Source organism: Xenopus laevis, chromosome 6L (assembly GCF_017654675.1).
Source record: "Xenopus laevis strain J_2021 chromosome 6L, Xenopus_laevis_v10.1, whole genome shotgun sequence".
In the NCBI taxonomy this organism is placed as follows: Eukaryota; Metazoa; Chordata; class Amphibia; order Anura; family Pipidae; genus Xenopus; species Xenopus laevis.
Window position 1 is genome coordinate 158,007,081 of NC_054381.1, and position 13,502 is coordinate 158,020,582.

Consider the following 13,502-nt stretch of genomic DNA (forward strand, 5'->3'; position numbering starts at 1 on the left):
GCAGCCATTCAAGCACAGGATACACAGTAGATAACAGATAAGTACTACTATAGTTTATATAAACAAGCTGCTGTGTAGCCATGGGGGCAGCCATTCAAGCACAGGATACACAGTAGATAACAGATAAGTACTACTATAGTTTATATAAATAAGCTGCTGTGTAGCCATGGGGGCAGCCATTCAAGCACAGGATACACAGTAGATAACAGATAAGTACTACTATAGTTTATATAAACAAGCTGCTGTGTAGCCATGGGGGCAGTCCAAAAACTATTTTTTCTTCAGCACACCACTTACATTTTCAGGGTGCATCCACTCCCAAGCTGCCTCCAAGTCAGCCAAATTCCTTATCTTGAATAACAGCATATGAAGCACACCATCCTCAGGCTTTGCCTTTAAAACATTTTATTTCAGCGGAATTCACACCAAATTTTTTTTTTATAGTCATGAAGTTTCATGACTATAAAAACCCGAGGCCGAAGGCAGAACTCACCGTTTATAAGGATATAATTTACAAGATATTCATGGCTTTTGTGTATTATATAGTGAATAAAGTACCCCCTCTTGTAAAATATAAGGATATTATAAGTTACCGAGGAGTTTCATGACCATATAAAAGTACGAGGCCGAAGGCCGAGTGTTTTTATACAGGTCATGGAACTCCGAGGTAACTTCTAATATACTCATATTTTACAACTGGGGGTACTTTATTTATTATAATACACAAATTTTAGTGAGTCATGTGACAGAAATTACATCACTACTCACCGTTTATAACTGATGACAACACTACTCACCGTTTATAAGGATATAATTTACAAGATATTCACGGCTTTTGTGTATTATAAATAAATAAATAAATAAATAAATACAGTAGAACCCCCATTTTACTTTTTCAGGGGACCAGGAAAAAATGGTGTAAAAATACAGGAAAATGAAATAACAGGGAAATACATGATGCATAATATATAGGTGGGATCACAAAACAACAATGTAAAATGAGGGGGAAACTTAAAAATCAGGGGATGTAAAATTGAGGTTTCACTGTAGCTAAAAAGGGAATCAGCATAAGATGGAATTCTTTATTAGGTCATAATTAATAATTAGGAAAAGCTTTAGCTCGGTATCACATTCATGGTGCATCCAAACCCTGGCTGAGCCTGCCCATATTATTCCACTGGGAAACAAGCCAGTCTGCTCTCAGCGCAATGTTCAAGGGTCACCGATGCGACGAGTTATTAGAAAGAATAAATGGAAGACATAACCAGGGCAGGGGTTGCATGAGTTAAACATTATTAACTGCAAGAGCTTGAGAGGTGAGGGAAATCCATTTTATAGCAAATTTTCAGGCAGGAACTGCGGGTCTCAACAAAAAGCAATACAGTATATACTCCACAATATGCTTTCTTGTTGCCAAGGTCAGGGACCCCAGCAATCACATGGCTTGTTGTTCTAGAGCAGGGGTCCTCAACTGCCGGCCCGCGGCCCAGAACCAGGCTGTGGACAGTACTGAAGTGAGCCGCCGAAAAATTAACGAGTCGCCCGAAATGAACGCCGACCCATTCGACCCCTCACAACCTCCTCCCTGACCCCCCCCCCCCCTGTTCCTTGCAAAAAAAATTTGGCTCTACTTTGGTCCCCAGGCCAAAAAAGGTTGGGGGTCCCTGTTTTAGAGAGAATAGAAAATAATTTCCAGCAGTTATTTGGCTGTGACCTACTTGTAAGCTTTGTATTTGCCCCACACCCCAAATATTACGATGCCTTTCCCATGATAGTAGATGAGAGTACAGGTATAGGATCAGTTATCCGGAAACCCCTTTTACAGAAAGCGCTGAATGTCCATCTCCCATAGACTCCATTTTATCCAAATAATCCAAATTTATAAAAATGATTTCCTTTTTCTGTGTAATAATAAAACAATAACTTGTACTTGATCCCAACTAAGATATAATTAATCTTTATTGGAAGCAAAACCAGACTATTGGGTTTATTTAATGTTTATATGATTTTATAGTAGACTTAAGGCATGAAGACCCAAATTATGGAAAGATCCATTATTTGGAAACCCTCAGGTCCCGAGCATTCTGTATAACAGGTCCCATACCTGTACTTATATTGATGCCCCGTATGAGAAACACAGAAGCTGCGGATCTAGCACTTGTTACTGACACAGGGCCGTATATTCACACTGAATTCAGATACAGGCAGTTGGCACAAACTGCCATCTAAATTCTGTTACAGCATTGCACAATTATCATATATCAGTTATGTTATTAGGAAACACAGCAACAGAAATGACAGATGCTTCCTTGTCTGCTAGAAAAGCTGCTAACAGTCTCTACAGTCAGACTGGGCGATATATAGTGAATAAAGTACCCCCTCTTGTAAATTATAAGGATATTATAAATTACCGAGGAGTTTCATGAACATATAAAAACACGAGACCGAAGGCCGAGTGTTTTTATACAGGTCACGGAACTTCGAGGTAACTTCTAATATCCTCATATTTTGCAACAGGGGGTACTTTATTTATTATAATACATAAGTTCCAGTGAACCTTGTGACTAGGGTTGCCACCCGGCCGGTATTTTACCGGCCTAGCCGGTAAAAAACTTGACGGGGCCGGTATTACAAATTAACCGGCAATGTAGCTGCCGGTAAATTTGTAATACTCCTAACAAAAGCCCTCGGCTGCCGCCAACCTGCCCAAAATGCACGGCACGCCCCTTTCTACGCCACGCCTCACCCCCTTTTACGTGATAGCCCGCCCATTTGCTCCCACCACCAACCGGTAAGCATTGTTTTAAAAGGTGGCAACCCTACTTGTAACAGAAATGACATCAGAACTCACCGTTTATAACTGATGACATCAGTACTCACCATTTATAAGGATATCATTTACAAGATATTCATGGCTCTTGTGTATTATATTCTACTAATGTCTATAGTCAGACTGGGTCCGTGCCTCTTATACTAATGTCTATAGTCAGACTGGGTTTGTGAGTCTTATATTCTACTAACACATAGAATATGGGCTCTCTGATGGATGCACTGATATGCCCTGGCAGAATTTGCCCCACTACTGCAAATACAGGTACGAGACCTGTTATTCAAAATGCTGGGGACCTGAGGTTTTCCGGAAAATGGATCTTTTCGTAATTTGGATTGTCATACCTTTAGTCTACTAAAAAATCATCTAAACATTAAATAACCCCAATAGGCTGATTTTGCCTCCAATAAGGATTAATTATATCTTAGTTGGGATCAAGTACAAGCTACTGTTTTATTATCACAGAGAAAAGGGGAATCGTTCTTCAAAATTTGGATTATTTGGATAAAACTGAGTCTACGGGAGACTGCCTTTCTGAAATGGGTTTCCGGATAATGTATTCTATACTCAAACCTTTTCCACAACCAACCTAGAGCAGTTTTCCCTGGCAAGGTGATGTAACAGATAAGAAGCAATGTGACTGCTGGGGGCCCATTAGACATAACCACAAAGTTAAAGGGTCCTTAAATGATTTTGTATGGGGCTCAGTAACTTCTAGTTATGTCCAGGTGTGTGTGGCTCTGTATCACTGTCACACAGAGGAGCGGGGTTTATACTCGTAGGCACAAATGTTAAAGCTCTAATTATACAAGGCAATAAACACCCTACAAACAGAAGGGGAAGTTTACCAAGTAATGGGGTGAAATAGCAACCAACAAGTTACTATAACTCACCCTAGTACAACATTCATTTTAATTGCACACCCAGCCTTGTTGGGCCATGTTTGGATTCCCTTAAATGAAAGGGTTAATCATCTGGGGGGCCAGTTTGTTGGGTGTGTTAAGAGTCCTGCGTGGTACCAATTTGTTAAACCCGAATTGGACCCGCATACTTACCCGCTACCCGACCCGCAAGTACCTTAACCGCAACCAGATTCGCGACCTGCTGTCCATCAAGAAACAGGAAGTGCTGTCATTGTAAACCGGAAGTGACATCATTAGAAGCAGTCCTGGGAGTCAAAATAGGCACTGTCATTCCAAGTACACAGAGGCCCAAACAGCCCCTACCAGCCTACTATATGGTGACTTTCTATGGAATCGTACAGCAGCCCCTCTGGCATTTGCCAGGACCCACAGATTGCCAGTCCAGGCCTGATTAGAAGTGGGCGTGATCAGAAAAAAAGGAATAAAACTCGCTATTGAGAAGACTCGCCACCTGACCCGCAAACCCAGAGAACCGCCGACCCGTATCTATACCCGCTCCAGAAACTTCTACCTGCAAACCGTAGATTTTTGCGGGTACCTGACCCACTGCAGGACTCTAGTGTTTGTGTGTGTTTCTCACAAGAGAAGTGCCAGTCTGGAGTCTGATGTTGGGCATCCTCCAGTGATCATTATTGCTAACAAATTGCCCCCTCCCCAGTGACGTCTGTCTCCTTTTTCCTTGAACTCCATTTTTAATCCCAACAGCTCAAATGGGCTTTAGAGATTTCCCCTCACCTAAACTGAACCCACACGGGGTTTCGTCGTAAAGTGTAGTTGGTGCAGGACGCAGAGGAAGCAATTCCCTCTCATTCCCATGGGCACTCGGGTGCACTTTTAATCTGAGCTCAAGCACCAATTTGATGCAACCGAATGAACCCAAAAATAAGGGACGGATTTACATTTTTGTGCCAAATTCAGTCTAAGCCAAGGTTAAAGTCCCTCATTATAGAGTGGAACTGCCCCAAAGTGCACTGGGAATGAACAATGTAGCAAAACGCTGTTGAGGAATTGAATCAGTTCAGTGGGTCGGGGAAGGGCACATATTAGGCAGGATTACTATATCCATTAATCAGGAAAGAGTTCCAAAGCCTGCCAATTAGAGGAGAGTACTGCTTAGAACTAGCGTTAATTAGCATGTGAAGCTAACGAAGCACACAATACTGCACTTTCTGCAGGCCAGGCAATTTTCTTTGATTTTTCCTCTTTCACAGCCAACGGGACAGCCTCACTGCTATAATAGGGTTGTGACCCCCCCAGGTCCCAGCAGGCCACTATAACAAACTGTCACTTGCCCATAAAAATAAGTGCCAGCTTTCAGCAATGATTTCCTTTGCTACTGTTGTATCTACTGAGCAAGTAGCTCCCTGCCACAAGCAGTTAGGGCAGTGCTCCAGAGGTAACTTCGGGCAATTTAGTCATACGTTGGTCATATTATTTGCAATGGAGGGGCATTTTTGAGAGATTTGTGCCCGTAGTCAATCATAAAAATTGCCCCGTTGGGCCTCAGCCCTTAAAGGGATACTGTCATGGGAAAACATGTTTTTTTTCAAAACCCATCAGTTATTAGTGCTGCTCCAGCAGAATTCTGCATTAAAATCCATTTTTCAAAATAACAGATTTTTTTATATTCGATTTTGAAATCTGACATGGGGCTAGACATATTGTCAGTTTCCCAGCTGCCTCCAATCATGTGATTAGTGCTCTGATAAACTTTAGTCACTCTTTACTGCTGTACAGCAATTTGTAGTGATATTACCCCTCCCTTCCACCCCAGCAGCCTAACAACAGAACAGTGGGAAGGTAACCAGATAGCAGCTCCCTAACACAAGATAACAGCTGCCTGGTAGATCTAATAGTAATAGCCAAGTCTCGCCGAGACACATTAAGTTACATTAAGTAGGAGAAATAGCCTGCCAGAAAGTAGTTCCATCCTAAAGTGCAGGCACAAGTCACATGGCTGGGGGCAGCTAGGAATCTGACAATATGTCTAGCCCCATGTCCGATTTCAAAATTGAAAATAAAAAAATCTGTTTGCTCTTTTGAGAATTGGATTTCAGGCAGAATTCTGCTGGAGCAGCACTATTAACTGATGTGTTTTGAAATAAACATGTTTTCCCATGACAGTATCCCTGTAAGGAGGGTGCATGCTGCAGATTGCAATGGCTTCTGTATAGCCATGCAGCATGTTATCTAAATGGAATGCTAACTGACCATTCGGGAAGCAGATTTATGTACAGACAGCTTAAAAGGGTGAGGTGACAAGTCTACATACATCTCAGCTGGCTCATATGGCAACATATTATGCACTTTAGGTTAACTTTTAGTATGCTATAGAATAGCTAATTCTAAGCAACTTTTCAATTGGCCTTCATTTGTTCTTTTTTTTTTTTTTTATAGGTTTTGAATAAATTGCCTTCTTCTACTGACACTTTCCAGGTTTCAAATGGGGATCACTGACCCCATCTTGAAAAAAAAAAAACAAATGCTCTGTAAGGCTATAAATGTATTGATATTGCTACTTTTTATTACTCATCTTTCTATTCAGGCCTCTCCTATTCCAGTTATTATTCTCTTATTCAAATCAGTGCATGGTTGCTAGGGTAATTTGGGCGCTAGCAACCAATAAGGATTAATTGTATGTTAGTTGGGATCAAGTACAAGCTACTGTTTAATTATTATACAGAAAAAGGAAATTTTTAAAAAAATTTGGATTATTTGGAAAAAATGGAGTGTATGGGAGATGGCCTTTCTGTAATTCAGAGCTTTCTGGATAACAGATCCCATACCTGTACTTGTATAAAAAGATGCTCCTTGACTTCCAGGATACCGACTCATAAAGGGGGTACCTGTATTTGAAGCAAATAAGTAGAAAAGCACCTGCTCAAAATGCTCAGGAATCCATTAAAGGGAGCACGACTTCAAATGATATGAATTGGAAATTATAGGGAAATTATTTTGAATTTCATTATCCTGGAGAGTATGGGAGATTCCCTCCCTGTAAATCTGACCTTTCTGGATAACAAGTTTCTGGCAAATGGATCTTATAACCAGTTTTCAGTTGCAGTCCCCGCGGTGGCCGTTTCTGCAGCCCACAGCATGGCAATGAAGGCGTTAACCAGCGCAACAACTGATGCGTAGCGTTCAGCATTTCAGTCCTGCGGGTAGCGTTCGGCGTATTGTGCACATTTTATCAGCGATTGCCTTTACAATGCAGCCCCCCGTGGGTACAGCGCTTATAAAGAAGAATGGGGTCAGTAAATTCCTGCGTTGCACTACAGTCAAAAAGCACAAAAAAGCCGATGTGTGGAAAGGCAATAAAATTGCAAGAGCCCTTAGGCTAGGGGCACACGGCGCGATTTCGCCGCGATTCTGCGCTGGGCGAGTTGTCGCTGCGTTTTTTAAGCCGAAATAGCTTTGCTAACTTTGGCGCTGGCGTCAATGCAAATCGCGGCGAAATCGCTGCGCTAATTCACACGCGGCGATTCTTTTTCTACTGTCGCCCGGAAACGCCCAGCGAGGCAACTTCGGGCGACAATAGAAAAAGAATCGCCGCGTGTGAATTATCGCAGCGATTTCGCCCGATTTGCATTGACGCCAGCGCCAAAGTTAGCAAAGCTATTTCGGCTTAAAAAACGCAGCGACAACTCGCTTAGCGCAGAATCGCGGCGAAATCGCGCCGTGTGCCCCTACCCTTAATAACTTTGACAAACAAGTGATTTATCTTAAAGATATGGTATTGGGAGAGACATTGGATTAGAAAAGTTGACCTTTAAACAGCAAAGGGTGACTTGTACATTGTCTTTCTAAGGGATCTACCTGTACTGAGCCATGAACAGATCTACCTGTACTGAGCCATGAACAGATCTACCTGCACTGAGGCAGGAATAGATAATAGATCTACCAGTACTGAGCCATGAACAGACCTACCTGTACTGAGCCATGACTAGATCTACCTGTACTGAGCCAGGAATAGATAAGGGATCTACCTGTACTGAGCCATGAACAGATCTACCTGTACTGAGCCATGAACAGATCTACCTGTACTGAGCCATGAACAGATCTACCTGTACAGAGCCATGAACAGATCTACCTGTACAGAGCCATGAACAGATCTACCTGTACTGAGCCAGGAATAGATAATAGATCTACCTGTACTGAGCCATGAACAGATCTACCTGTACTGAGCCATGACCAGATCTACCTGGACTGAGCCATGAACAGATCTACCTGGACTGAGCCATGAACAGATCTACCTGGACTGAGCCATGAACAGATCTACCTGGACTGAGCCATGAACAGATCTACCTGGACTGAGCCATGAACAGATCTACCTGTACTGAGCCATGGATAGATCTACCTGTACTGCGCCAGGAATAGATCTACCTGTACTGCGCCAGGAATAGATCTACCTGTACTGAGCCATGAATAGATCTATCTGTACGGAGCCAGGAATAAATCTACCTGTACTGAGCCAAGAATAGATCTTCCTGAGCCAGGAATAGATCTACCTGTACTGAGCCAGGAATAGCCCTGAGATGTGGCGTTCCAGCAGTGGGGCAGGAGGGGGAGCAGACAACCCCCGGTGTTGGGTTTCAGGATATGACAACAGGTGGATTAAACGCTCGCTGAATATCAAGTAGGAGCAGTAGACACGGGGCCCCAACACAACACTTGCTTCCAAACAGAAACACACGGGCCCCTTGTTATTGTTTAGAATGAGAATCACCCACAAATCACTGGCAGCCATTAGCACATGCGAGATCATGTTGAATCTCCAAGGGTTCCTGTTAACAGGACAGCTGGAACATTTAGTGCTGTATTCTGGGATCTCTTCCTTGGCAGCTCGTCACATGTTGCTGCACTACAATTCCCAGCAACCCCTCTGACAGCATACACCTGACTGCAAATATTTCAGCGGACTGCTCTTTGCCAAGGTAGGTAGGTATGTAGATTTAGTTAGCGCTACGTTTGCTTCTAAACTAGGTTCTAATTAGCCATCCAGCAAGTAGGAAAATAATAGTAATCATAGTACAAGTTGAACCAGGGACTGGTCCCATTGCCATTTTGGATACAGGAAGAATATTTTCCCCCACTGAGGAAAATTCTGCCCATGTGTGGGGGCTCCCGACGGGTCCTCCCGGTCTATATCAGGCCAAAAATTGGCCAGATATTGATTGGTCAAATTAGATTTTTTTTTGTACGATCCAGGACCGCATTGGCTAGTTGATGCGGTCCTGCAACCCGTCGGAGCCCATTCGTAGAATTGTAATCCGATCGTTCGGCCCCAGGGCCAAACGTTCAGATTCATCCGATATCGCCGAGCCGTTAGTGGATTTATCGGGTTAAGATCCGCACATCTGGCGACCTTGCCAAACGAGCGGATCTTATAGTGTATGGCCACCTTTACTATGAAAAAGAGCAAATATATCGGAATACACCGAACCGAGTGCATTATGGGTAGGCGTTTATGCTGGGAGTAAAGGCAACATGTGCCTTAATGAGAGATTGCAATTAGTAATGTACAGATGGGCAGTGAAACAAGTCTCCCGGATCAGCCAGTAAATCTCCTTTCCTGGGCTTTATACCACCGGCATCTGTCGTTGCCTCCCCGGGAACGGATCTATACAAACTGCTGATATTATTATTATTATTCTTAACATGTTTTTTTTTTTTTAGAGCGCCGACATATTGGGCAGCACTGATGATGATTTGGAGGGTTCAGCTGGAAGGGATGAAGCTAACAGCGGCTATGACTGCACAGCACACAATATACACACAACATACACACAACATACATACAACATACATACAACATACATGTCTTTTAGCTCAGTAGCCGTACAGTAATATGACAGTCAGGGTATGGTAGAGAGGAGCCACATCCCCTCCCCCCTCACATCATTCTATTAGTCTGGCCCAATGACCCGTGACATCAGTTTATATCAGACATACGGTTAGTGCTGTCAGCCCATGTAATAAATCAGGGGAATATTAATATCCTAGTGTTCACTTGCCCTTTATTAGCCCAGCCAAGAGAGGAGGAGCTTCCCAAAACAAGCCATTTGCACATACACATAACATTCAGGTAGCAGAGGGGTCGGGGGCTACAAGTCACAGCAAGTTTCCCGGCTCACATGTGACAGCAGAGCTTACTACAGGCAATAACCACCAACCTGCAGCCATTAACCCTTTCCCTCCCAGCAGTGGACAAACCTCTGACATTCCTTCTCTCGATTCCATAAGTAGCATGGGGGGGGGGGATATGTCATTTGGAGTTTGTTAAACTACAAGACCCAGAATATAACAAATCTATAACTAGCAGTTGTGATGTTGGGGGTTAAATGAGAATGATTTAGTACAAGGCAGTGTAAGGGTTAGCAGGCAGAATGAGTGATCAGTGAAGAAGGGGAGAATGTAATGGTACCTCTGGTCCAGCAGATTGGGAAAGGACTGCATCCGCTCTTCTCCATAAAGATTCCAGCACCTGCCTGATCCTGGCCCAGCCGGCCGGCCCCTTCCATCCACATAAACACACGGGGCGAGGGGGAGGAATCAGGGCCGTCTCCCGGATACAATGTCCCAATTGAGAGCTCGGGGGCTGGGAGCCTGGCTGAAGGTTGCCCGCATTGGCTCTGTAGCTGTGACTCCGGCACTAGGAGGGCATATTGAGACTCCAGTGCAACGACACAATCTTCTCATGTCTCCTCAGCAGTCGCAACGACACAATCTTGTCTCCTCAGCAGTCGCAACGACACAATCTTCTCATGTCTCCTCAGCAGTCGCAACGACACAATCTTGTCTCCTCAGCAGTCGCAACAACACAAGCTTCTCATGTCTCCTCAGCAGTCGCAACAACACAATCTTCTCCTCAGCAGTCGCAAGAACACAATCTTCTCCTCTCTCCTCAGCAGTCGCAACGACACAATCTCCTCTCTCCTCAGCAGTCGCAACGACACAATCTTGTCTCCTCAGCAGTCGTAACAACACAATCGTGTCTCTTCTCAGCAGTTGCAACAACACAATCTTCTCATGTCTCCTCAGCAGTCGCAACGACACAATCTTCTCTCTCCTCAGCAGTCGCAACGACACGATCTTCTCAGGTCTCCTCAGCAGTCGCAATGACACAATCTAATCTCCTCAGCAGTCGCAACGACACAATCTTGTCTCTTCTCAGAAGTTGCAACAACACAATCTTCTCATGTCTCCTCAGCAGTCACAACGACACAATCTTCTCTCTCCTCAGCAGTCGCAACGACACAATCTTGTCATGTCTCCTCAGCAAACACACACACCATTCTATTGCTTCTCCTGGGTGAAGTGCTGGAGAGAGAGTCAGTAACGTGACTGTGCCTGTAATTCCTGCCTTCATTCAGTCAGGCTGAGAGAGAGGGAGGGAGGGGCTTGGAGGAGGAGTCAGTGAGGAGAGTGAAGGCTATTAGTAAGCACCTTGTTAATATGCTAATGGCACCCTGCACTCACTCTCTGTTTACCAAACACACAGCAAACTTGGCTGCGCCCGGCCGCTGCTCTCTGCCAACCAAACAGGTTTCCATTCAGGTCTGGCACAGGAGCGATGGCTTTTCTTCCCGGGTTGGAAATGGCTCTAAATGAACCGGCCCAGTCACAATAGCAAATCCTCAGGATCTGGTTCCCAGTCAATGAATTAACCCATTCACACACACACACACGGGACGAATGCAAAACTGAAAATGTGCCTTTACTTTTCATGGAGTTGCTGATGTAATAAATAGAACAGCATTGCCTTTAATCTTCATTTAATGATTTACTGAGCCTTCTATAGGACTAATCTCCCTCCAACTGGTCTTGAACTACAACTCCCAGAATCCAACAGGCAAAGCATCAATCCTAGCAACCTTCATATACCTTAACCCCATCCCAGGTCTGGACTGGGAGTAAAAATAGGACATTTCAAGTACACAGTGGCCAAAATAGTCCTCCACCAGCTCCCTAAATATTCACTGTCTATGGGAACTTACAGCAGCCCCTCTGGCATTTGCCAGAACCCACAGATTGCCAGTCCGGGCCTACCTCACCCTGCTGTGTAACTACAGCTCCCAGTAGGGATACATCGAATCCAGTATTCAGCCTTTTTCATCAGAATTCGGATTCAACCAAATCCAAGGCCTGGCCGAACCATATCCAAAAAATAATCACATGGCTTTTTGTCACACAAACCAGAAAGTCAAAATTTTAGCCACACGCCGCTTGCACAGTTCTCTTTCCCCCCCCTAACGTCCCTGATTTACATATTAAATTGCGGTTTAGCTTTGGTTCGGTATTCGGCCGAATCTTTAACAGAGGGTTCGGCCGAAACCTAAAATAGTGGATTTGGTGCATCCCTAGCTCCCTAAAACCTTCAATGGTAGTTCACCCCCACTTAATTTTTCAATGTGACAGCATTATTCTAAGAGATTTTGACTTTTATCTTTTTTTTTTTTAACCTACTTTATTCTGCAGCCGTTAGGCTTGAAATTTCAACTTGTGACTGATTGCTAGGGCTTAAATTACCTTAGCAACCAGGCAGCAATGTGGCAGTTAAAATGAGAATAGGAGAGTCTTAGACATAACGTAAGCAAATAAAAAAGGGGGGGGGGAATAAAAGGGGGAAGAACAATAAATCAGAACCCAATTCATGAATTTTCAATGGCAGGATGAAAACAGACATGTATGGATGAAACAAACAAATGAAGACCAATTGAAAGGTTGCTGGAATAGAACATACTGCAATTTTATTTAAAAGGTGAACTTCCCCTTTAACGGCAACACACAACAGCCACACTGAATCTGCAAAACATAAAAATACTGAAGCCTCACTGGGAATCTGCCACACAGACGATTACTACTTAAGGCATGGCACTCCAAATGAAGGAAAGATCCTATATCCAGAAATCCCTATGTCCACACAATTCCACAGCAAACCCATGTATAATTAACAAGCTGCATGTAAATAGTGCAAGTTGGCCACACACGGGTCAATAATAGAAGCTGGGCGACTCCATAGCTGTCCCCTTTATTCACGGCCCAATCGGTATCTGATCAGGGCCAGAGACTGATTTTAAAGGCAGAAAAAAACCCACTGGGAAAGGAGATGTCAAAGTTGGGCAAAGACTGAAATAATCTGATGCCCAAGTTAAATAAGCCCTTCCGGTATAAGGAGCCCCCATGACTTTTCTCCAGGTGTGATATTAGAGTGAGGGTCTCGCTTTCCTGACCTTGGCTTTATAAAGACAAAGACTTGAGCTCCATACACATTTTTCCCTTTTTTGCTATAAAAATAACCACGGCAAGTCTGTTCCCTGCAACAAAAGGTATCGCATTACGCAAAAAGTCTACGAACACCCAGGAAGGGTCACACAGAACTGGAACACCGCTTCTGAGCGTCTGGAATTCACATAAGGTTTATGGCAGCAGGAATAGCTCGCACCCCGGCTCGCTTTGATGTTGAACTTGCCAATGTCAATGGCAAACCCCTTGCCAATCAGTTTACTGTGGGAAAAATACATTTCCTTTCTCTAAATTAAAAGCAAAGTAAGTCCAATGGCATCAGCTGTCCTGTTCTCCAGGAGGGCCCACACTTTATTAATGCAAGGGCTACTTTTAGTGATGGTGTCCCATTATTATCTACATCCATGAAAGCATGGTTAGCATTCCGTTCCATGGAAAATATTACTTAAATACTGATTAATGGGAGAATATATATATATATATATATATATATATATATATAT

At 43.7% G+C, this 13,502-nt stretch overlaps 1 protein-coding gene across 17 annotated transcripts in view; it reads right to left on the bottom strand.

Annotated features, from left to right (window-relative positions):
- ptk2.L (protein tyrosine kinase 2 L homeolog) overlaps window positions 1-13,502 on the bottom strand; it is a 215,009-nt gene that overhangs the window by 136,708 nt on the left and 64,799 nt on the right. For 3 of the 17 annotated variants that reach the window (XM_041565382.1, XM_041565373.1, XM_041565367.1), the window contains exon 1: window positions 10,178-11,097. In XM_041565382.1, coding sequence (XP_041421316.1) covers window positions 10,178-10,280 — 103 coding nt within the window. In that variant the 5' untranslated portion in view covers window positions 10,281-11,097. 17 annotated transcript variants of the gene reach the window in all.